General features: G+C 42.3%; 1 protein-coding gene and 1 long non-coding RNA gene across 2 annotated transcripts; one reads left to right on the top strand and one right to left on the bottom strand.

Annotated features, from left to right (window-relative positions):
• Window positions 1-419: 419 nt before the first annotated feature.
• Window positions 420-20,294, top strand: ZNF343 (zinc finger protein 343). The gene is given in 8 exon segments (XM_078371201.1): window positions 420-660; window positions 8,870-9,125; window positions 9,309-9,367; window positions 10,387-10,513; window positions 18,666-19,034; window positions 19,037-19,198; window positions 19,201-19,566; window positions 19,569-20,294. Coding segments are annotated over 7 exon segments (1,785 nt in total). The 5' UTR covers window positions 420-660; window positions 8,870-9,007; the 3' UTR covers window positions 20,153-20,294.
• LOC144582443 (uncharacterized) lies at window positions 17,381-25,134 on the bottom strand. The gene is made up of 3 exons (XR_013535080.1): window positions 25,020-25,134; window positions 23,518-23,748; window positions 17,381-17,651 (listed from the first exon to the last, which is right to left on the bottom strand). It is a non-coding gene; the product is annotated as an uncharacterized LOC144582443 (long non-coding RNA).
• Between the last annotated feature and the right edge of the window lie 26 nt (window positions 25,135-25,160).

Raw genomic sequence — 25,160 nt, 5'->3', positions numbered from 1 at the left:
TTTCCTTTCTGGGTTCCCCTCCCACCACAGTGTGGGAGCTATCTTCTCTCTTTCTCTGTCTAATAAATCTTTCTTCCGCAAAAATTCTTTGGGTCCACGATTTTATTCAGACGGTAAACTCACTGCGCTTCCTGGGCCCCTTTCCCCATTCTTGGGGGTAGAGAGGCCAAGAATCTACAAGCTGGGTACTCCCCCGGTAACAGTAGTTAGCATGCTATGGAGCCTCAGCCCAAGGAATTCGGCTGGTTCGGTGCAGGAAACTGTATCCAATGCACGCCTAACAGCCCACGAACCGCTCCCGCTAGATTCGCATATCGGAAATGGTTTCTCTGGTTAACCCCAGCTTCCGGAAGCTCCTGCGGAAGCTCCCGCAGAGGCTTGTGGGGAGTGTAGTCTTTTTTTTTTTTTTTTTTTTTTTTGAAGACTGGGCCGAGAGGACAGAGACTTCACTCGGGAGCCAGAATCTGTTTTCAGCATGGGATTTTAAGAGAAGAGACAGAGGCTGTCACTGCAGTAGACACTGTCCTGGTAAATTAACCGTTGCACAGCCCAGAAGCGGCTCCGTGGCGACCAGTGGGAGCCGAAGCCTGCGAGGATGCTGGTACTGTAGTTCTGGCATAGGTCGGCGCGTGAGGTCTGAGAACTCGCCTGCTGGCTCTGGTGAGCTCGGCCTCCACCGCTCCTTGGCCCCAGGATGCCCTCTCTCGTAGGGAAAAGAGGGTGTGGAAAGGCCGGGCCTAGGTTAGGACGCGGGGTAGTGTAGCCGATGGAGAGTGCAGGTTGAGGATATTTGGTTTTTGGAGGAGGGGGCGCGGCTTGCGGTGCCCACTGGGGCCAGGCGATGGGGTGAGCACCAGCTCGCGCTGGTAACCTTGGGGCCGTTGGGACCTCCGCGGACCTTTCTTCCTCCACTGGGACGAGATTGACCTGGAGCTCTGTCTGTCTTGAACCAGGCGGGATTATTCTGGGTCAAGCAGTTTAAGAATAAGGAGGGCGGCCCCCGTCGTGCATCCTGGGGTTTCTCTGGGTTGTGGGAATGAGTTTAGCCAGGGCCAAATGGACAACCATCCCCGAGGCTAGGGTGGGAAAGTGGCTAGGTCCCCACATCCCTGGGTGGTTTTGGCTGGGGAGCTTTTTCAGTCCTGTATCTCCGAATGGTTGTGGGAATACAGGGCTGATCGTGGATGCCAAGGTTTTATTTTTTGCTTTTCTGTTTTTTGGGTGGGGCTGGATATGTCCCAAGTGGTGACGGGGGTGGGGTGAGGGGTAGGCCATTTCAGGCCTTGATGCTTGATGGGCCTTTAGGGGTTCAGGGGTGGTCAAAATATCCTTAGAGGGTCTGGGCGAGTGTCTTGGGTCAGGAGTCCCTGGGATTTTAGGGAGCTTTCTTGAATGGGGGCGTCTTTTCTCTGGGACCTGATGTCCCAAGGTGTGTCATGTTGCAGGTGCCCCTGTGCTTTGTGGCAAAGATCCTGGGTTTGGTTTTAATCTGGGTGGCCCTTCTGGCTGACTTCTTTACTTGTCTGCTTTTGCCTCACATGTTAGGGCCAAATTTCTGGTTTGGGCTGTGAAGGGTTAGGTAGGGAGGGGAACTCTGAGGGCTTTTGATTGACAATCCAAATCACTTCTGGCATATGGTGAGTTCCAGATATCAGGCGTTTAATTTTATGTATGTATCCCTGAGAAGGATTTTTAAATTTATTCTTTAAAACAAAACAGGTATCAGTGGCTCACGCCTATAATCCCAGCACTTTGGGAGGCCAAGGCGGGTGGATCACGAGGTCAAGAGATTGAGACCATCCTGGTCAACAAGGTGAAACCCCGTCTCTACTAAAAATACAAAAATTAGCTGGGCATGGTGGCACGTGCCTATAATCCCAGCTACTCAGGAGGCTGAGGCAGGAGAATTGCCTGAACCCAGGAGGAGGAGGTTGCCGTGAGCCGAGATCGCACCATTACACTCCAGCCTGGGTAACAAGAGAGAAACTCGGTCTCAAAAAAAACACAAAAAACAAAACAAAACAGGTATAACTTATATACAGTAAAATATAAAGATCTTAAGTATATATTTCAATAAAATTTGACAGATAGGTATTCCCATGTAACCATATCACCAATCAATATATTAAGCTTTTCAATCACCCCCCAAAAATGTCCTTATGTCCTCCTCTTTTCAGCATTTTCTCCTTAATGGCTTCTGGAATTTATGGTGTTGGGTTTTTTTTTTTTTTTCACCCAGGCTGGAGTGCAGTGGCTCAATCTTGGTTCACTGCAACCTCCACCTCCCAGGTTCAAGCAATTCTCCTGCCTCAGCTTCCCGAGTAGCTGGGATTATAGGTGCCTGCCACCATGCCTGGCTAATTTTTGTATTTTAGTAGAGATGGGGTTTACCATGTTGTCCAGACTGGTCTCAAGCACCTGATCTCAAATGATACACCCACCTTGGCCTCCCAAAGTGTTGGGATTACAGGCATAAGCCACCTTGCCCAGGCTTTTTTTTTTTTTAGACAGAGTCTTCCTGTCTAGCCCAGTCTAGAGTGCAGTGGCACCATCTTGGCTCACTACAATCTCTGCCTCCCAGGTTCAAGTGATTCTCCTGCCTCAGCCTCCTGAGTAGCTGGGATTACAGGCATGCACCACCAAACCCAGCTATTTTTTGTATTTTTAGTAAAGACAGGGTTTCACCATGTTGGTCAGGCTGGTCTTGAACTCCTGACCTTGTGATCCACCTGTCTCGACTTCTCAAAGTGCTGAGATTGCAAGCGCGAGCCACTATGCCCAGCTGGTTGGTTGATTTTTTAAAAATAGGTCTGCCCTTCCTCAAGGTCCCATGTATATTCCTCTATATGTTTCTAATTTTTTGTTTCTAATCTTTAGCACTTAATCTACCTAGAATTAATTTTTATGTAAAGTATGAGCTAAGAGTCTAATTTCTAACTGGATAGCAGCTTGTCTTAATCCTTTATGAAGAGGCCATCCTTTCCTATTTCGAGATGCTGTATATTACTGTATTTACTGTATATTAAAATCCCAAATATACATGAATCTCTTTGTGGACTTTGTGTTCTGTTCCATTCTTCTGTCTACTGAAGCACTAACACCATGGTTTTATTTTCTGTGTCTTTATAGTTTTTATTTTATTATTATAAAATAAAGCACAGGACATAAAACTTCATAAAAAAAAGAAACTAAACAAAAAAATATACTAAAAAGATGTATAATGTAGTGAATTAGAATAAAGTAAATACCCAGGTCAAGAAAAAGATAAAAATCTGGGCATTGAGGATGATCATTGTAACTGAATTGATCACTGTTTCTAGGCTTTTATAGTAGACAGAGCTAAGAAATATTTCATAAGTTCATACCGATATTTCCATTACAAATTCAGGATTACTGGGTTTTTACAAAATGAACCTTTTCCATATTGTATTAGTTTGTTCTCACACTGCTATAAAGAACTGCCTGAGACTAGGTAATTTATAAAGAAAAGGGGTTTAATTGACTCACAGTTCCATAGTCTGTAGAGAAGTATGGCTGGAGAGGCCTCAGGAAACTTACAATCATGGCAGAAGGGCAAAGGGGAAGCAAGCACATCTTCACATGGCAGCAGGAAAGAGAGAGGGAAGGGAGAAGTGCTGTACACTTTCAAACAACAAGATCTTGTGAGAACTCGCTCTCATGAGAACAGCAATGGGGAAATCTGTCCCCATGATCCAGTGACCTCCTACCAGGTCCCCCTGCATTATTGGAGATTGCAATTCATCATGAGATTTGGGGAGGGACACAGAGCCAGACCATATCACATATCATATTTATGTCTCCTTTATTCTATACCAGAAATTCTGCTGTAGTTCACAGGGGTTGACAGAATTAGAATATCCAATAATTACTCATTTGCTTTAGGAGACTTGGTTCAGATACCTTTTCTAGCTTCAGAGTTCCCTCCTCTGTTGTTACGTGTTTGGTCCCTTGGCTCTATCTGTGCTGGGTCACCTCTGTCGAAGGCCAGAACTTCTGTCAAACAGTCCTTTCTACATGGTTCTAGCTCCTGGTTCTGGTAACTGCTCCCTCCCATTTAGACCTGGTGTTGGTAAAGACCCTTTGCTCTTGTGACCATCCATGGGACTGCAGCATCCTTTTGTTTCACCTAACCCTGACTGTGCCTTTGTAAATTGTTCATTTACTAAACTCTCCTCAGTTATCGAGTTTGGGATGTCATCTTATGCCTGCCTGACACAGGGACAGTGCACTTTAAAACATCTGTGTTATAGACATTGGGAACAAATAAATGATGTAATAGCGGAAGAGCTCTTGAGAAAAAAATAACTGACCAAGAATTTAGAGAAATTTGGGATGTTTATGTGTTATATCAAACAGTTAGCTGGACATGGGAGATGTCTTTAACTGGACTTTTCTGTAGTCTTCTAAAGAAGATTTGCACTCCAAATTTTTGTATTTTTATAAGGAAATCTATTTGTCACAATGGAGTTGGCAAACAAAAGGGTAAGGAGAAGTTTATGTGGATGTACTGTGTAACTTACATCATTTGCCGTCTCTGAGACCCCAGTTAGAATCAAATGGAACTAATAGATTATATCCCTGAAGGTGGCTGAGACATAAAATCTCATACAGCACGTTGTGCTTGCAGTGTTTGTTTGCTGCAGATTTCGTGTGCTTGCTTTATGGCCACAGATAGCTTTTCATCCCTGAAGTCTCTTATAATGTAGTGAGAAATAGACTTATTTACCTTTGGAATGAAAATAAGACAGATAAATTGATTTCTCTGGGAAATAGCAATAAGCAGATATAAATGGCTTTTTTAGACTCATCATGTATTTTGCAAATACTTAAGTCTTTTTGGATCTGATTTTCCCATAACATTTTTTGTGACATTTTCATGCATACACAAAAGTTGAAAAATTTGCTCTTAATACACTGAATGTCCATATACTCGCCTATCTGTATGGATAGATGTGATGGAGCACATAGGGCGACATGTGAACAAGTCAGTCATCTTTTCTCAGGTGAAAGTATTCCAGATGATCAGTTTAATGAAAGAGTAATGGAAGTTTCCCCTCCTGTAGTAGCTTTTCTGATGTGAAACTGTCCTGTCATTCTTAGGATAAAGTCTACTTGGTATGATGTATTATTATTTCATTAAGGTACAGCTGGATTCAGTTTGGTAGTGTTTTATACATAGGATTTTTGCATCTATTTTTACAAATGGCATTGACCCCTAGCTTTCTTTTTTTGTAGTGTTTTATTTTTGGTGAATGAATGAGTTACGAATCATTTAAATAAATGTTTTGGGGATTTAATATTTATTTATTTACTTTTTGAGACGGAATTTTGCTCTTGTTACCCAGGCTGCAGTGCAATGTCGCAATCTCAGCTCACTGCAAGCTCCACCTCCTGGGTTCAGCCAATTCTCCTGCCTCAGCCTCCTGGGTAGCTGGGATTACAGGCACACGCCACCATGCCCAGCTAATTTTTTTGTATTTTTAGTAGAGACGGGGTTTCACCATGTTGACCAGGATGGTCTCGATCTCTTGACCTCATGATCCATCCACCTCAGCCTCCCAAAGTGCTGGGATTACAGGTTTGAGCCACCGCGCCTGGCCAGGGATTTAATATTTATTACAGGAATTACCTGTTCCTCAAAGTTTGGCTTGAACTGGACAATAAAATTATGTGAAGCTGATGCCTTTTGTAGAGCAGATCTTTGGCTACCTTTTCACTTTTTTCTCTGGTTAAAAATTTGTTCATTTTTTTCACCTATATTTGATTTTAGTTAATTTTTATTCTCTTAAGAAATTACCCATTTTGTTTTTCTCCCTCTCTTTCTCTCTTCCTCTCCTTCTCCCTGCCCCCCTTCTCCTCTCCTTTCTTAGTTTCTTTCTTTTTTTTTTTGAGACAGAGTTTTGCTCTTGTTTCCCAGCCTGGAGTGCAATGGTGTGAGCTCAGCTCATGGCAACCTCCACCTCCCGGGTTCAAGCAATTCTCCTGCTTCAGCCTCCTGAGTAGCAAGGATTGCAGGCATGTGCCACCACACCCGGCTAATTTTGTATTTTTAGTAGAGACTCTGTTTCTCCATGTTGGTCAGGCTGGTCTCGAACTCCTGACCTCAGGTGATTCACTTGCCTCGGCATCCCAAAGTCCTGGGATTATAAGCATGAGCCACTGCACCGAGCCCCTTCTCCTTTCTTGATCAGACTGTCCTCTGTCTGGAGTGTTTCTTCCTGGATGGATGGGCAGACTTCATCTTATGCTCTAAATAGCAGCATGATTTTCATTCTTTGGATCCACCCTGAGAGCATCCTGTTTGTTCCTCCTGGACAGCATCCCTGCTTGTTCTGTGATGGTATGGCAAGTGATGGGACCATGTCCTTCATTTTTGTCTTCTAGGCACAACCACAAATCTTTGTACTTTGGAGGCTGAATCAATAGTGGGGACTAGGGCTAGGTGGGAATGGGTTTATGGGCTTGGGTCCTTATAGTAGCATGTTTCACTCTTCATCCTCATTGTGTGGCCACTCCTTATAGGTATACACCCTATCATGTGGAACTCAGGAGTGACCAGGTGACTTGATTTGCCAGTGAGCTATGGTCAGAATTGTCTCTTTGGGTAGAATTTTTAAGCACTTGTATATGGTTCTCCATCTATTGTCTTCCTCTGCTACTTCCACTGGCCATTTTCCAAATAGGGGCTACACTATTAGCCCCAGTCCTTGAGTGAAGATGAATTAGTTGACAGATAATAGTCATGGAGTCTGATGAGAAATAAACCTTCATTACATTAAGTCGCTGAGATTCTGTGGAGGTTATTATTATAGAATAACTGAGCCCACCCTTGGGCCAGGCTCTGACTTTTGGTCTCTGTGTAATCTTAAAGACAAATAAAGCAGCCCCTTGGTGCCCCGGTTTCCTCCTTTGTGAGATGGAAAAAAATAGCAGCATCCACTTCTTGGCTGTGTTGTGAAGATTATCAGAAACTGCATTTAGTGGCCAGTTGCTTGCGCCTGTAATCCCAACGCTTTGAGAGATCGAGGCTGGTAGATCATGAGGTCAGGAGTTCAAGACCAGCCTGGCCAATATGGTGAAACCCAGTCTCTACTAAAAGTATAAAAAAAATCAGCTGTGTATGGTGGCAGGCGCCTGTAATCCCAGCTACTCAGGAGGCTGAGGAAGGAGAATTATTTGAAACTGAGACTGCGCCACTGTACTCCAGCCTGGGCAACAGAGTGAGACTCTGTCTCAAAAAAAAAAAATCTGCACTTAGTACAGATCTTGCTTTACAAATATTAGCTACAGATACTAGTGTTTCTAGGAGAAAGGCTTTGTCAGCTTCAGCTAAGTTGTACTGTAGGTATTATATGCTGACTTTATCTCTGTACCATGACCTTTTACAAGAGAACCACAGTCCCTTTGGGGACATAGTTCTGAGAACAAGAGAAATGGTGGAATTATGCAGTGCTTAGAAATGGCATTGTCACTTTCACTCACATTCATTTTCCAAGGCAAGTTACAAGGTCAAGCCTGATGTCTGGGACAGGGAAGTACAGTCCTTTTATAGAGCAACAAGTAATTGGGAACAGTGATAAAATCTACCACAAAGGCCTCTTTTATCCCTATCACTAGAATTAGATTAGCAAAAAGACTAAGATTCATTTCATTTACAAGAAGCGTCACAGTTTAGTAAAGACAGTCACATAAATAGATAAATTGCAATATGGTATGATGCCCAGGTTTGACAGAAGAGGGAGTGATCATCTCTGCCTGTGGTGTTGGGGGATGAATTACTAGAGCTGCTTAGAGGCCCCAGCTAGTCTCAGAAGGGTACTAGGCAACAATAGGCATTTGGGGTAAAATCTTAGACAGCGTTTGAGGAGCTTCTGAAGGTGGCATAGCTCCGAATACCACCTGCCTTCTTTGGGACCACATCAGTGAAGGACTTTGACTTGGGCCCATCAGGATACACAAATGCACATCTCTGATAAGGTCATGGGGTGGAAAGTCATGCATGGAAATGGCAGCTGGGGGCGGGGGTTATCTCTTCAGAGTAATTGTGAGACCTGGAGCTCTCCCTTAAGTAAGAAGGACTGAGTTTTGATCTCCTAAATGCCTCAGAATACAGGGATATAGAATATATAGATATTTTGAGACAGGGTCTCACTCCTGTCGTCCAGACTAGAGTACAGTGGCACGATCTCAGCTCATTGCAGCCCTGACTTCCCAAGCTCAGGTGATCCTCCCACCTGAGCCTGCTGAGTAGCTGGGAGTATAGGCATACACCACCATGCCCAGCTAACTTTTGTATTTTTTGTAGAGATGGCATTTTTGCCATGTTGCCCAGACTAGTTTTGAACCCCTGAGCTCAAGCAATCCGCTTGCCTTGGCCTCCCAAAGTACTGGCATTACAGATGTAAGCCACTGTGCCCATCCAAGACATAGGGAATTGAATATAGATGGAAACTTGGGCCGGGGCAGGGGAGTCAGAAGCTGAGTTCTGCAGGCACTGATTGGTCTGCAGGAAACATTCAGAGGCTCTTTCTCCACAGGCATTATCTTATATTCTGTCTTCTCTCTGATTCAGGCTTCAGGTAGTAGCAGAGACTGATCCAAAACATAGAGTTTGAATCTGAGGTGCAGAGGCAGAAGAAATAAATTTTGAGAGCTAAGGGATGGTGGCAGAATATAAGCATGAGGGCCTAGAAATGAAGGTAGACAATCCAGGGAACCCCTATAGACGGAGACTCCATGTTTGTTGAATAAGGAGGGTATGAGAGGACAGGATCCCTGTTGAAGAGGCATAGACCTAGGGCCCACAATAAAAGCCCCAGCAATATCACATTGCTTCTTCATCCCACAGGTCCTGGCTGCATGGAAAAAAGATGGGCTTTTACAATTAAGGTTGGAAGAAGGTAGCAGAATCCATCTTGAGATGAAATAACGTGTACCTGGACCTCTGGCAGAATTTCAAGGCACACACTGGGCTGACTCTGGGGCCATGATGTTGCCTTATCCTTCAGCACTGGGAGATGAAGACTGGGAGGAGATTTTCCTTTCAAAGAATGGGGAAAATATAGAGACCATGAAGAAACTGGCTCAAAATCGTAAAGCAAAAGGTGAGAATTGTTGAGGGGCTGGAGAGATGAAGAGGGAGCCAAGACTCCAGATTCACCTAAGAATGCTTCAGAGGTCACCTCTGAGTAAAGTGACTCCTTCCTACGGGTTAGAAGAGCTGCTCAGGGAGTGTCATGGGTGGGGAAGGAGGTCTGGTTTCTCATGGCTTCTTTTTCTTCCCCTAGGCTTGCCTTCTAATGATACTGACTGGCCCCAGGAAAAGGAGGAAAAGGTCCAAATAGTGGTGAGTTGGGGGTTACATTTTTTTCCCTGAATTGCTGGCTCATTTCACAGAGAACAGATGTGTATTCTCTTTCTTGGGAAGGGAAAAGGTGGTCAACATCTGGGTAGATGAGTGAAGCATTAGGCTTTGTTGAAAAAGGTTGTTAAAATACATAGCAAAGACAAGGATTTTACAGATCCCATTTCGTAACCTAAACTTTAAAAAAATGCTCATTCCAGACCCCATCTGTTCATTTCCATTTTTCTCTGTAACCAAAGTTTTCTTCCATCTTCTCCTCTAAATCTTCACCACTCCCTGCTGCCCAGCACTAGCCCCAAGTCCGTGATGCTTTTATTCCTTCTGCAGCCCATTCTCTGCCACTCTGTCTCTGAATTCCTTCCTTATGCATCCTCAAGGTCACTGTCCTAAACACTCCTGAGGTTTACAAACTAATTCACAAATCATTTCTCCAGTGAAATTATATGTGTCAAGGGCCTAGAATGTGTTCTGTGCTCAGTTATGCTCCTCACAGGTTTTAACAGAAAGCCAGGCGCTAGGTGTGGTACCTCACGTATGTAATCCCAGCAGTTTGGAGGCTGAGGCTGGCAGATCACCTGAGATCAGGAGTTTGAGAACAGCATGACCAACATGGAGAAACCCCGTCTCTACTAAAAATACAAAAAATTAGCTGGGTGTGGTGGCACATGCCTGTAATCTCAGCTACTTAGGAGTCTGAGGCAGGAGAATCACTTGAACACAGGAGGAAAAGGTTGTGGTGATTGCACCATTGCACTCCAGCCTGGGCAACAAGAGCAAAACTCCGTCTCAAACAAACAAACAAACAAACAGGCAAACAAACAAACAAAAAACAGAAAGCCAGGCATGCAGTAGTGCTCAGAAGAACTTCATATGGAGAACCGTGTACTCTGACAAATTACATCAACTTGCATATCCAGGCTCTCCAGGGCCACCAGCTGTGCTCCACACACAGGGAAGATTGATGGTGGCTTGCTATACATTAATTTACTGGTTGTTTGTAGGTACCAGTTACATTCAGGGGTGTGACTGTGATCTTCACGGAAGCAGAATGGAAGAGACTGAGTCCAGAGCAGAGGAATCTATACAAAGAAGTGATGCTGGAGAATTACAGGAATCTTCTCTCATTAGGTGAGGCTGTGTTCTTTCCTTTCCTTCATTAATTCAGCAGAGATTTATTGATCACCTACTATGTACCACAAAAATGTTCTAGACACTTACAACACATTAGTAAACAAAATCGTAATCCCTGCCTCCACGGGGCTACTTTCTAGTGTAAGGAGATAGACAACAAAAAGCTCTATATACAGGAATATTATAATATGGTATGTTAAAAGGTGGTAAGTGAAACATAGTAAAAAATAGTGAAATAAGGCAGGATAAAGGGGTATTGGTATGATGGGGTGGCTGGCTGAATTTTAAAACTGGGTATTTGAAATCAGTGAAGTAACATTTGGCTAAAGACATAATGTGGTGAGGAGGTTAGAACTCTAGTATCTAGGGTAAGGGCATTTCAGGTGGAGGGAATTATTGACATGAAGACTTTAGTGAGGGATGTACCTGCCCAGTATATGAAACTGAGGCCAGTGAGGCTGGGGCATGGTTTGCAAGGCACAGAGTAGGGAGAGATGCATCTCTGTGACACAAGTTAAAATTAAGAGTCAAGTTTATTGTGGTTTGGGGGTTTCATAAGCCATATTTTTTATCATTTTCATTTGTTTACAAACTTAAAATGATTATTTAAATCTGGGTTGATAAATGTTATCAATTGCAACATAACTCTAGATCAGGGATTGGCCAACGTTTTCTGTAAAGGGCCAAACAAGAATTGTCTTTAAAGGTGATAAGGCCTCTGTAAGAACCCTTAACTTGCCATTGAGTTGCACCCATAATGATATGTAAATGGGTGAGCATGGCTATGTTCCAGTCAAACTTCCTTTATGCACACTGAAATCTCAATTTCATATGTTTATGTAACATGAAATATTACTATTTTTACTTTTTTTCTAGCCATTTAAAACTGTAAAAACCATTCTTAGCTTGTAGGTGATTAAAAAAAAAAAGGACTGGATTTAGCTTGTGGGCAGTCATTTTCCACTCCTTGTTCTACATCAGTGCTGTCTATTAGCAATAGAATGTGAGCCACATAGGTAATTTAAAATTTCTTAGCAACTATATTTTTAAAAGTAAATCTACAGGTGAAATCAACTGTAAGAATATATATATTATTTAATCCAATATATTAAAATATCATTTTAACATGAAATTAAGAAAACATATTAATTAGGTATTTTACTTATTTTTTGGACTGTCTTCAAAACCCAGTGTGTATTTTAACACTTAGAGTACATCTTAGTTCAGATTAGCCATGTTTCAAGTGCTCAGTAAACACACGGCCAGGGGCTGCTATACTGGATAGTACTGTTGTAGGTATTCCTATATTTCTAGATAAAACATGTAGAGAAGAATTACATTTTTGGAGACACAAACCAGTTTCAGGCAGGAGCTTCTTTGGGAGTTTCCTCCAAATGGCATGGCTGTTTCCCTGATATATTTAATCAGATTTACTTTTTTCCATTTTCATCTTCTTTGATGTGTTTTGATCTTATTCTCTCTGGTTTGAACTAGCGCCGATCAGACCTGGCTGCATCTAAATCAGTATAGATTCATCCATTTCAGACTGGTTCTGTGTTCGTAAATGGTTTTGTGTGTTTTGATTTGGCCTTAACTAGTCAGTCCAACTAGGTTTTGTTTTTATTTTTATTTTTCTCTGGTCATACTGTTTTCTCTCCCACTGTTAATACATATATAACTGATTCAGAGGACAATGTTAAAAATGACCTGGTTCATAGCCAAGTGTGGTGGTGGGCACCTGTAATCCCAGCCACTCGGGAGCCTAGGGCAGGAGATTCACTTGAATCCAGGAGGCGGAGGTTGTAGTGAGCCAAGATCGTGCCATTGCACTCCAGCCTGGGAAACAAGAGCAAAACTCCATCTCAAAAAAAACAAAAAAACATCAAACAAACAAAAAAATGACCTAGTTTAAAATAATCTTGATATTGAAAACCTGGATGTTGATAGCATTCCTTGAAATGGTTTCTTTTGTCTTGCTTGACACCATAATGTTCCATAGTCTCCAGCCTCTTACATCTCTCTTTTGGGCTATTCTCTTCTTTTCCTTTTCTTTGGACTGCAGGGGTCCATAGGAGTTAGTGTCACACACTCCTTTTCTGTGTTTATATTCATACCTTTTAGCAATTTGTGAACTTTAACAATTTCCCCCATCACACATTATAACGAACCCATTATCCATCACTGTCTTACCTGTGCTTCGTCCCCATATTTCTCCTTGCCTGCAACCACAAGTTTATTCTCAAAGTTTCCTGGAGAGCATACTGTTTTTCTTCCTAACAGTCTCTCTCTTTCTTTCCCCTTTCCTTTCCTTATTTTATTTCTTTTTTTTTGAGACAAGGTATTGCCATGTTGTCCAGGCTGGTCTTGAACTCCTGGGTTCAAGCATTCCAACCTCCCTTGTCTCCCAGAGTGCTAGGATTACAGGTGTGAGCCATGGTGCCCGGCCAGAGTCTCTTTTTCTCCCTTTCTTCACATATTCATGTTAATGTCTTTTCTTCAAGGGCATCGTTAGAAATAAATGGGCCAATTCTTTCTGAAATAATCTTTAAAGGCTTCACAGGGGAGGTAATTTAGGAAGCTTAGACCAGCTAATACTGTGATAAACAACCCCTCTACTTCAGTGGCTTATAATAGCAAATGTTCATTTCTCACTTACATTTTCTCTTGGTTACTTCAGGTGTGGTTCAACTCTATTGGTTTTGGGATCCAAGCAAAAGGAGCAGTTTCTATCTGGATCATGGGGTTCTCAAGGTATAGGGAAAAAGAGCAATGATGGGACCACATGGTAGCTCTGAAAACTTGCTTGGAAGTGTACTAACTTCCCACTAACCTTCATTGGCCAAAGCAAATCCCACAGCCAAATCGGATGTCATTGTGGTGGGAAAGATAATCCTTCTTCAGAGATGGGCTCCGTGGGGAGGAACAGCAGATATTGTGACCAAAATACAGTTTACTGCAAGAGGGGAGCTTAAGTGGAATGTTAGAAATAAGTGTTTGCAGGGCTGATAGGTCAAGGAGGAACATGAATTATCTAGATTCAATAGTTATTAACACATTACCTGCTTATATTATCATTCCCTTCTCCCTTTCTGGCCAAATTATTTTAAAGTTAATTCAAAATACCATGACAGCCTTAAATATATCACATTTCTCTAAAAATTAAAAATGGATTTTCATACAACCACAATACCACTACTATATTCAACAAAGTTAATGGAATCATCTCATACCAAATCTATGTTAAAATTTCTTTGATTAAAAATAATATATATATTTATATATATTAAATAAAAATATATTATATAAATATAAAAATAATATATTTATGTATTTTATTTTTAATCAAAGAAATATATTTTACATATATATTTATATATTATATAAAAATATAAATAATATATATATTTATATTATATATAAATATAAATAATATATTATATATATATTTTTATATTATATATAAATATAAATAATAATTATATATATATTTTTTTATATTATATATAAATATAAATAATAATTATATATATATATATATTTTTTTTTTTTTTGAGACAGGGTCTCACATCTATCATCCAGGTTGGAGTGCAGTGGCATGATCATAGCTCACTGCAGCCTCGACTTCCTGGGCTCAGGTGATTCTCCCACCTCAATCATCCTAGTAGCTGGGACTACAGGTACATGCCACCATGCCAGCTAACTGTTTGTATATTTAGTAGAGACAGGGTTTTGCCATGTTGCCCAGGCTGGTCTCAAGCTCCTGGTCTAAAGTGATCCACCTATGTGGGCATCCTGAAGTGCTGGGATTAGAGGTGTGAGCCATGTCTGGCCTCAAAAAATATTTTTATAGATTAAAATCAGGTTGTCAGTTATCCCTAAGGTAATTCATAAAGTTAACATATCCCAATAAAAAAGTAGTAACAAGCTCTTTTGTGAAATTCACATGGAAAAATAAATGTGGAAAAACTGTCAAGAATACATTGAAAAATAAAAGCCATAACAGAGTACTGTCATTATCAGACACTAAAATATACCATGACTAGACACATAGGCCAGTGGAATCAAGGAGAAGGTCAAGAAGTCAACCCAAGAACTTAGGAACTTTGGTATGCAATGAAGGTAGCATCTCAAATCCCTGGAGTAAAGATGGACATTTTAATAAATGGTGTTAGGCAACTAGATATCCATTTCCATTTGGAAAAACAACATTGGACCATATACCACACACCATACACACAAAAAATCCCATATGACTAGAGCTCTAAATGTAAAAAATTAAACCGTAAACATACTAGGATAGAATGGGGGTAAATATTCTACCACCTGGACATAGGAAAAGGTTTTCTAAATTTGGCTAAAAATTCAGATGCTAGAGGAGAAGAGTGATAAGTTTGATACTGTAAACAAAGTCAAAAGAAAGGTCATATTTCCAGGAAATATTTGTCACAGACAGTATATCACATATAAAGAGTTATTATCCATACTATAGAATGAATCTTAAAATTTAAGAAGAAGAACCCTAAAACCAGACAGGAAGAAAATAGGCAAAATACCTAAATAGACAGTTCACAAAATAAAATATAACATTGGCCCTTAAATGTTTGAATAGGTGTTTAACTTCACTTCTAATTAGATAAATGCAAATTAAAACTACACACCATTCTTAATGTATCATTTGCAACATTTCAAGGGTTGACAAAATACTTGACAAAGCTGAGGGATATAGGCAACATTACACACTGTAGATAGCAATGCAGAAATGCTGCAGCCATTATGGAGGGAAATTTGGCAAAATGTAACAAAACTGTATGTGCCTGTGCTTTGACCCGGCAATCCTACCTAGAAGAATTTACCCTGAAGATTCATCTCCAAAGTTATTACATTTGGGCAAGGTTATTCACTATAGCATTGTTTCTATATAAAATATTAGAGTAACCTAATTGCTCTTACGTAGTCAATTGGTTGAAGAAGTTATGGTACATCCTTCCAGAATGAGGAAGAGCTCCTCTGAACTGATAGGGAGTACATTCTAAGAAATTATGAGCATATGCATATGTTTCTTCTTTTTTTTCTCCACAAAATATCACAGGGTTAATAAACCAGAAACTAATGAGATTGGTTAGTTGTGACGTTATATGTGGAATTTGGCTGGAAGGCTATGGAAAGGAGAGGCATGTCCTCTCTGAGGAGACCTTTCTGAATAGTTTTGCACTTTTAGAGCATATTAATGTTTTAAATACCCAAAGAAATGAATTAAATCAACAAAGAGGGAAAATCCCTAAACTGGAATACAAAGAGAAAAAAATCTACATATGTTCTAAAATAATAATATGACCACAGGTAACAGGAAAACAACCCAGTTAACAGAGCGCTTTGACCATACTCCATAGTAAAGTGAGAGTTGGCAAACCTAGGGTCTACAGGCCAAATCTCTCCACTGCCTGTTTTTGTAAAGAAAGTTGTTTTGGAACAATGAATTATTTATAGCTGCTTTTGTTATACATTGTCAGAGTTAAGCAGTCATGATAGAGACCATGTTACCTACGAAGCCTAAAATATTTACTCTTTGGTTCTTTTTTTTTTTTTTGAGACATGAGTTTCGCTGTTGTTACCCAGACTGGAGTGCAATGGCATAATCTTGGCTCACCGCAACCTCTGCCTTCTGGGTTCAAGCAATTCTCCTGCCTCAGCCTCCCGAGTAGCTGGGACTACAGGCGCGCACCAGCATGCCCAGCTAATTTTTGTATTTTTAGTAGAGATGGGGTTTCACCTCGTTGACCAGGATGGTCTCGATCTCTTAACCTTGTGATCCACCCGCCTTGGCCTCCCAAAGTGCTGGGATTATAGGTGTGAGCCACCGTGCCCGGCCTGGTTCTTTTTTTTTTTTTTTAATTTTTTATTATTTATTTAGTTTTGAAAGATGGGGTTTCACCATGTTGGTCAGGCTGGTCTCGAACTCTTGACTTTGTGATCCACCCACCTCAGCCTCCCAAAGTGCTGATATTGCAGGTATGAGCCACCATGCTACTTTTTGGTTCTTTACAGAAAAAATTGGCCACCTCCTTCTCTGTTCACAAAGAACTGCAAACAAATCTTGAACTAAATGGACTATATTTTGTATATATTTTATTTATTTATTTATTTTTTGAGATGGAGTTTCGCTGTTGTTACCCAGACTGGAGTGCAATGGCACAATCTCGGCTCACCACAACCTCTGCCTTCTGGGTTCAAGCAGTTCTCCTGCCTCAGCCTCCCGAATAGCTGGGACTGCAGGCATGCACCACCGTGCCCAGCTAATTTTTGTATTTTTAGTAGAGACCGGGTTTCACCTTGTTGACCAGGATGGTCTCGATCTCTTAACCTCGTGATCCACCCGCCTCAGCCTCCCAAAGTGCTGGGGTTATAGGCGTGAGCCACCGCACCCCCCGGCCTATTTTGTATATATTTTATAAGGATATGGGTCAACAATTCTGAAACTATATTCCTTGCTTTTTTTTTTTTTGAGACGGAGTTTTGCTCTTGTTGCCCAGGCTGGAGTGCAATGGCATGATCTCAACTCACTGCAACCTCCGCCTCCGGGTTTAAGTGATTCTCCTGCCTCAGTCTCTTGAGTAGCTGGGATTACATACATGTGCCACCATGCCCGGCTAATTTTGTATTTTTATTAGAGATGCGGTTTCTCCACATTGGTTAGGCTGGTCTCAAACTCCCAACCTCAGGTGATCCGCCTGCCTCAGCCTCTCAAAGTTCTGAGATTACAGGTGTGAGCCACCGTGCCCAGCCTTATTCCTTGCATTTTAAGATTAAGCAAATGAGTAAATGTATTGATGATGCAAGCCAGATCTCTTAACTATATAGTTCTTTAGAAATATATACTTTACTGTTAGAGAGCAGGGTCATGATGGTTTTGCTAACACAGGTTTGGAAACTAGAATTCTGGATAGGATAAAATGAGTTTGTAGGGACAGACAGAGTTGAGTATCAAGATTCCAGTGTTCATTAGTTAGGCAGAAGTCTTCAATCAGGCTCAGCAGGGTCTGGGGCCAAGGAAGTGGTTATTTCTCAGCATCAATTGGATAGATCTAGTTGTGATGAAATGCAACATCTAGTTTTGATATTTTGTAGGCAGGTGCCGCTGTAAATGAAAAATTTGTCTTTTTACTAATTTATGAAAAGTGGAAAGAAAGGCAGATTTTGTGGTTTTGGTTTGTTGTCACAATCCTAAAATCACGGACCACGTCTGTCTTGTTCATTGCTGAATTCATAATACTTAGTAGAGAAGCTAGTACTTTGACGTTTTCTAAGAAGTCTTTTTTACAGGTGGGCAGCCTAAAATTTATATTTGTTTTATATACTATAATTTCTTTAATAATTATTCCATACACTTTCACCTCCATTTGAAATCCTCCAGACCGAGGGACTTTTTATGCCAATCAGACTCTTTTTTTTTTTTTTTTTTTTGAGACGGAGTTTCGCTCGTTACCCAGACTGGAGTGCAGTGGCGTGATCTCGGCTCACCGCAACCTCCACCTCCTGGGCTCAAGCAATTCTCCCACCTCAGCCTCCTGAGTAGCTGGGACTACAGGCACGCGCCACCATGCCCAGCTAATTTTTTGTATTTTTAGCAGAGATGGGGTTTCACCATGTTGACCAGGATGGTCTCGATCTCTTGACCTCATGATCCACCCGCCTCGGCCTCCCAAAGTGCTGGGATTACAGGCTTGAGCCACCGCGCCTGGCCTCCAGACTCTTTTTTATATAATAAGAACAGTCATGAAGGAGATTTCCATGTGTCATAGAGACCATTATCTCCAAGCAGAACAAAGAGTTGTGGACAGTATATACCAATGTGAATGTGTATGGCTTAGAAGACTAGAAGAAGAAGAAGGCTAACTATAATTAAAGCTATTTACAGATCAGAATACTCACTTGAGAGATTCCTGGTCTCAAGATGTTTCTGTTGTGGATTTTTTGGATTGCAATAGAAAATGTGATGGAATGTAAAGGAATCATTGTTCAGAAGCAAACTGTGTTGTATTTATACTATCAATTACAGGCATGGCAGCAAAACATTCTCTGTCCTAAGACAAGGGAGAAGAGCCCAGCAGCCCTACTTATGGTACTCTAACTGAAAACTTTATTTCTTTAGCAGAGCCAAAGCAAGAAATCTACCCTTGTTCCTCCTGCCTTCTGGCCTTCTCTTGTCAGCAATTCCTCAGCCAACATGTGCTTCAGATCTTCCTGGGCTTATGTGTAGAAAATCATTTCCATCCAGGGAATTCTAGCCCAGGGCGTTAGAAACAGCAGGGGCAGCAGTATTCCCATCAAAGCTGCTGGTATGAAAACACAGAAGATCGGGAGAGAGGAGGTGGCTCCAAACCCTGGTCTGCAAGGACAGAGGAGAGAGAAACCTCAAGGGAATTTCCTAGCCTACTCCAAAGACAGTCAGCAAGTGCCAGAGAAGGTAACATGGTGGTAGAAATAGAGCCCAGCTCAGCCCAAAGAACAAACTCTGTGCAGCCAAAGACTTGAAGGAATTGGAAACCTTGAGATTTGGAGCAATCAACTGTAGAGAGTGTGAACCAGACCATAGCCTGGAATCAAACTTTATTATAAACCCAAGAACCCTCTTAGGGGAGAAGCCCTACATTTGCAGTGATTGTGGGCGAGGCTTTAAAGATCAATCCTCATCAGACACCATTGGACATACTCGATGGAGAAGCCTCATGTGTGCTGTGAGTGTGGGCAAGGTTTTAGCCAGAAGTATAACCTCAACAGACCCCAGATAACACATTCAGAAGAGAAGCCTTATTTGTGCAGGGAGCGTGGGCAAAGCTTTAGAAATAAGTCCATCCTCAATAGACATCTGTGGATTCACTCAGAGGAGAAGCCCTGTGTTTGCAGCGAGTGTGGCCGAGGCTTTAGCGAGAAGTCATCCTTCATCAGACACCAGAGGACACACTCAGGTGAGAAACCCTATGTGTGCCTAGAGTGTGGATGAAGTTTTTGTGATAAGTCAACCCTCAGAAAACACCAGAGGATTCACTCAGGGAGAAGCCTTATGTTTGCAGGGAGTGTGGACGAGGCTTTAGCCAGAACTTAGATCTCATGAAACCCCAGAAGACACACTCAGATGAGAAGACTTATGTTTGCAGGGAGTGTGGGAGAGGCTTCTGCGACAAGTCAACCCTCATGATACACAAGCAGACGCACTCTGGAGAGAAGCCTTATGTGTGTGGTGAGTGTGGATGAGGCTTTAGTCGGAAATCATTCCTTGTTGTCCACCAGAGGACACACTCAGGGGAAAAGCATGATGTTCGCAGGGAGTGTGGGCGAGGTTTTAGCCAGAAGTCAAATCTTACCAGATACCAGAGGATACACACAAATGAGAAGCCTTATATTTGCAGGTAATGTGGGTGAAGCTTTTGTGACAAGTCATCCCTCATTGTACATGAGAGGACGCACTCAGGAGAGAAGCCCTACGTGTGCAGTGAGTGTTGCCGAGGCTTTAGCCAGAAATCACTCCTCCTTGTCCACCAGAGGACTCACTCAGGGGAGAAGCATTATGTTTGTAGGGAGTGCAGGCGAGGCTTTAGTTGTAAGTCAAATTTCATCAGGCACCAGAGGACACACTGATGAGAGAAACCTGTGTATGCAGGGATCATGGGCAAGACTTGAGTGATCAGTCAAGCCTCATGTTACCCCAGAGACACATGGGGAATAGATCCTATGTATACAGAATGTGAGTGAAGTTCCAGAGATGTGTCGACCCTTATCTGGCATGGGAGAGACACATTCAGGAGAGGAGCCTTATGAGTATAGAGTGTGCACAGAGGATACACTGAGGAGAGAAGTTTCATTTGTGTAGGGACCGTAGGAAGGAGGTCTTTGTTGCAGGGTGTATGGGCAAAGCTTTTGTGATCACACACCAAATGGAGAATCGGCATGTGGGGACACTGTGGAGCTCTGCCCAGATGACCTTTTCAGGGCTAACAGCTCAGCTGCCTGAGAGAACAGTGTTGCTGCTGGCAGAGATGCCCTCCACTCTGGAACTCGCTCTCAGCCACAGGGAGCTGCACACCGTGGGGGTATGCACGTTCGCAGGGGTAGCTCCTGGCCCCACCCCTTGACTCAACTGGGACAACTCCAGAAGCTCATTCCAGATCCAGAGGTCCCAGTCGAACTGAAGGATCACTGCGTTGCAGACACACTGCAGGTCAGCCTCGTTCTCTGCCCAGTCCTGCCCTCACTTCCCAATGAATCCTCAATTTTCCATCTCATTGTCTCTCCAGAGAATTGATTCTAAGACATCTTAGGTACATAAGGAATGTGGATAAGTCTTCAGCCATGAGTGACCCCTTACTAAACCCCAGAGAATAGAAATACCTCTGCATGTGTGGGGAGAATGGACAAGGACTTAGGAAATAGGTGCACCTCATCAAAGAACAGCCTTTTTTGGGACAAACTTGACATGGGTGAGGAGGGAAAATGTGAAACACATTAGCAGTAAGTTAAACCTCATCTTGTACTAGAGGAGGACACACTCAGGGAGAAGACCTGTGTGGGCAGGGCTTGTGGGTGGAGCTTCATCTGATGCCCCTCCTCAGCTGACTTAAGAGGACTATCTTGCCTCCCCAAGTCACCACCTCACTCACCTCTGAGGGGTTTTCAGGAGATGTCTTGACTCCATCATGTACTCTGTATGTCAGCGAAGATCGAAGTAACTGTTAAATAACCATTTTTTCTGCTTCTTGGAATCAGATGGAATAAAAAAGGCTTGCCTGTGCCCCAAAGGGTTATTCCTGCTTGCCTAGTGACTGTGGACCAACTCTGGCCTGCACAACCTTCCCCCTCAAAACTTTTCTGCTGTCCAGTAGGCTGCAAGCACATCTCCAATAAGGACTGAACCCTAGCCTTGGGTAGGGAGTCCTCCTTCCAAGTTTATCCTTGGGTAATCCCCCTCAGCTGTGGGATTTTTTTTTCTTAGTATTTATATTTATCTTTGCAAAATAATTTTTTTTTTGAGGCGAAGTTATGCTCTGTTGCCTAGGCTGGAATTTAATGTCTCGGCTCACTGCAATCTCTGCTTCCTGGGTTCAAGTGATTCTCCCTGCCTCAGCCTCCTGAGTAGCTGGAATTACAGGCGCCTGCCACCATGCCAAGCTAATTTTTGTATTTTTAGTAGGGATGGGGTTTTACCATGTTGGCCAAGCTGGTCTGGAACTCCTGACCTCAGGTGATCTGCCCACTTCAGCCTCCCAAGGTGCTGAGATTATAGGCATGAACCACCATGCCTGGCAAAATAATTCTTTAAATTACTATATGGTTTCTGTCTCCTCATCAAACCCAGATTGATACAGGTGTGAAGGTATATGTGTGTGTTTTTAAAATGAGGGCAAAGACATGAATTTTGACTGCATTTATTTAGTGAGCCCAGAGATAAGCCAAAGAAATAATGCAGGTCAAAACTATTAATTATGAATACTCAACTGAGGCTGTGACCTTGAATCTAGACACAGAAATCTAATGGTCTGTATCAGAAGTTGGCGAACTGCAGCCTAAATGCCAACCCTGGCTGATCACAGGTTTTTGTGTGTCCTTGAGCTAAGAATGGTCTTTACATTTTAAGTGGTTGCAAAGAATTTAAAGAATAATAATATTTTGTGACATATATTTGTATACATAAATAAAATTGTATTGGAACCCAACCACACTCATTTGCTAGTTATTGTCTATAGCTGCTTCCATGCTACGTGGTAAAGCTGAGTAACTGCAACAGAGACCAAATGGCTCACCAACTCTAAAATGCTCTCTGGCCCCTAACAAAAAATTTATTGGAAACTAACTGGTCTTAAACATATTTTAAAAAAACTTTGTCCACTTTTGATCTAGACTGAAACTTGGGACCATTTTATCAAGTAAAGACCAAATGAATTCCCTGTTTAGTCCCCTGCTCTCAAAGTATCTTGTGCTGTACTCACCTAGTTTTGTGCTGCAGTTGACTACAGGGAACTGAAACCACAGAAAGTGAAACAAGGATATGGGGGGACTACTGTACATCCATATAGTGGAATATTATTTGGCCCTAAAAAGGAATGAAGTACTGATACATATCATGACATGGATGAGCCTTAAAAATATTGTGCTAAGTGAAAGAAAGTAGTCACAAAAGACCACATATTATTATATTATTCCCTTTATATAAATTTTCTTTTTCTTTTGTTTTTTTGAGACAGAGTCTTGCTCTGTCACCCAGGCTGGAGTGCAGTGGCATGATCTTGGCTCACTGCAACCTCTGCCTCACAGGTTCAAGCGATTCTCCTGCCTCAGCCTCCTGAGTACCTGGGACTATAGGCGTGTGCCACCATGCCCAGCTAAATTTTTGTTTTTTTTAGTAGAGACGGGATTTCACCTTGTTAGCCAGGATGGTCTCGATCTCCTGACCTTGTGATCTGCCCACCTCGGCCTCCCAAAGTGCTGGGATTGCAGGTGTGAGCCAATTCCTTTATATAAATATAAAGCACCCAGCCTATTCCCTTTATATGAATTTTCTAGAATGTCCTTCATAATATTCATCCTTCAGATAGACCTGAGTGTAGGTTCAGGTCTCTGCTCACATACCACTCCTCAAGAGAAGTTTTCCCTGACCACCTAGCCAGAATTGTACCCCACCCTCTCAGTCCTCTGCCTTTATTTTTTTCATGTCACTCTAATGTTACATTGCATACTTATTTACTTGGTTTACTATCTGTGTTTCTCACTAGAATGTACAGCTCAGTGAGGGAAAGGACTCTATCTCAATAACAGGCATGGCCTTAGTAGGTGCTAAATAAAAATTATTTTTAATGTATGCATGAATGATATGTTAGGCATCAGGATAAGGTGGGGGCAGATGAACCTATATTCCCACTCTGACTCTGCTACCTTGGGCAACATAATTCATTTATATGAGGCTTCACCTCTTCATCTACAGGTGACAGAAACAGGACAACAGAACATACCTCTTAGATGGTGTGAAGGTGACAAAGCCCCAGGGTGGAAGCTTTCCTTGCTGGGTTTGAGGAACAGGAGATTAGTGTGACTGGAGAATGATGAATGAGGGGAATGTTGAAGGACCTGAGTGTGGTTGGAGAGGAATGCAGAGCTGGATTTTATTCCACGTGTGCTGGGAAGTTTTTGGGAAGTAGACACCATCTGATATCCCAGTACATTTAGAAGGATCCCTCTGGCTGCTGTGAGAACAAGAAAGGAAGCAAAGAGACAAGAGTTGTTCAATGATCCAAGACAGAGATGATGGTGGCTATGACTAGGGTGGAAGCAGTGGAGTGGGTGACAACAGTCATATTCAAGATAATTTGAAGGTAGGGGCCACACGATTTGCTGATGAATTTGATTATTTGATGGCAGAGAAAGAGAAGAATGAAGTATGCTTCAAGTTTGTAATTTTCTTTTTTAATCCAAGAAGCTTCAGGGATGGGGAACACTGGTGAAGTAGTTTTGGAAAGAGTGAATAGAATCAAGAATTCAGTTTTCAACATATTGAATTTGGTATACCCATTAGACATTCACATCCTGCTGGTAGCTGGACATAAAAGGCCAACAGTTAAATGAAAAGGCCAAGGTCAACAAACTTAAGCCCTGGGTGTATACATTGTATTTAAAAGTCTTAGGAAAGGCCCAGTGTGGTGGCTCACGCCTGTAATCCCAACACTGTGGGAGGCCGAGGCAGGCGGATCACTTAAGGGCAGGAGTTCGAGACCAGCCTGGTCAACATGGTGAAAATCCGCCTCTACTAAAAATACAAAAATTAGCCGAGTGTGGTGGCACAGGTCTGTATTCCCAGCTGCTCAGGAAACTGAGGTATGAGAATCGCTTGAACCGGGGAGGCAAAGGTTGCAATGAGTCGAGATTGCACTACTGCACTCCAGCTTGGGTGACAGAGTGAGACTCTGAAAAAAAAAAAAGTTATAGAAAAAATAAACGTCATAGGACTGGATGAGATTATCAACAAATACGGATAGAGCCCCTGTTTTGTGCTAAAATGTTCTAGGCACTACAGCAATAAGTAATACACAGAGAAATTCACACCGTTATGGAGCTTATATTCAATGGGGAGGGGATAATAAAATAACAAAAATACACACCATGTTAGATTGCAAGAGGGAAATACAGCAGAGATGAGGATGAGGTGGGTGGGAATATTACAGGATGGCCGGGAAAGTCCTCACTGGGAAAGTGTATTTTAAGCTTAAGTCTTGAAAAAGGTGAGGGCAGGAGCCTTTGGTATACCTTGGGGACTGGCATTCCAGGCAGAGGCAAAAGTAAACGCAGAGGAGCTAAAGCAGGAGCACGTCAAGCCAGTGGAGGGAAAAGCAAAGACAGTGGCTGCAGGGGAGAGAGCCGGGGAGGGTAATGGGAAGGGTAGGGTGAAGAGAGATCAGTATGACACAGAGCAGCCCTGAGTACGGATTTAAGCTAGGAGGGTGTCCAAACAGGAACTTACAAAGGCTCTCCTATTAGTTCAAAGCTGGATGTTAACGCCCGGTCCTCAGGCCCCGCCCCTGCTCGACCCAAGCTCAGCTCCCAAGGCCGGAACTCTAGGGCTCACTGTCCGGACCGGAAGTAGATTTCTACCCGACCGTAT

This window comes from Callithrix jacchus, chromosome 5 (assembly GCF_049354715.1).
Source record: "Callithrix jacchus isolate 240 chromosome 5, calJac240_pri, whole genome shotgun sequence".
Lineage (NCBI taxonomy): Eukaryota > Metazoa > Chordata > Mammalia > Primates > Cebidae > Callithrix > Callithrix jacchus.
The sequence above is the reverse complement of the archived record's forward strand: the minus strand, read 5'-3'. Positions and strand labels throughout refer to the sequence as shown.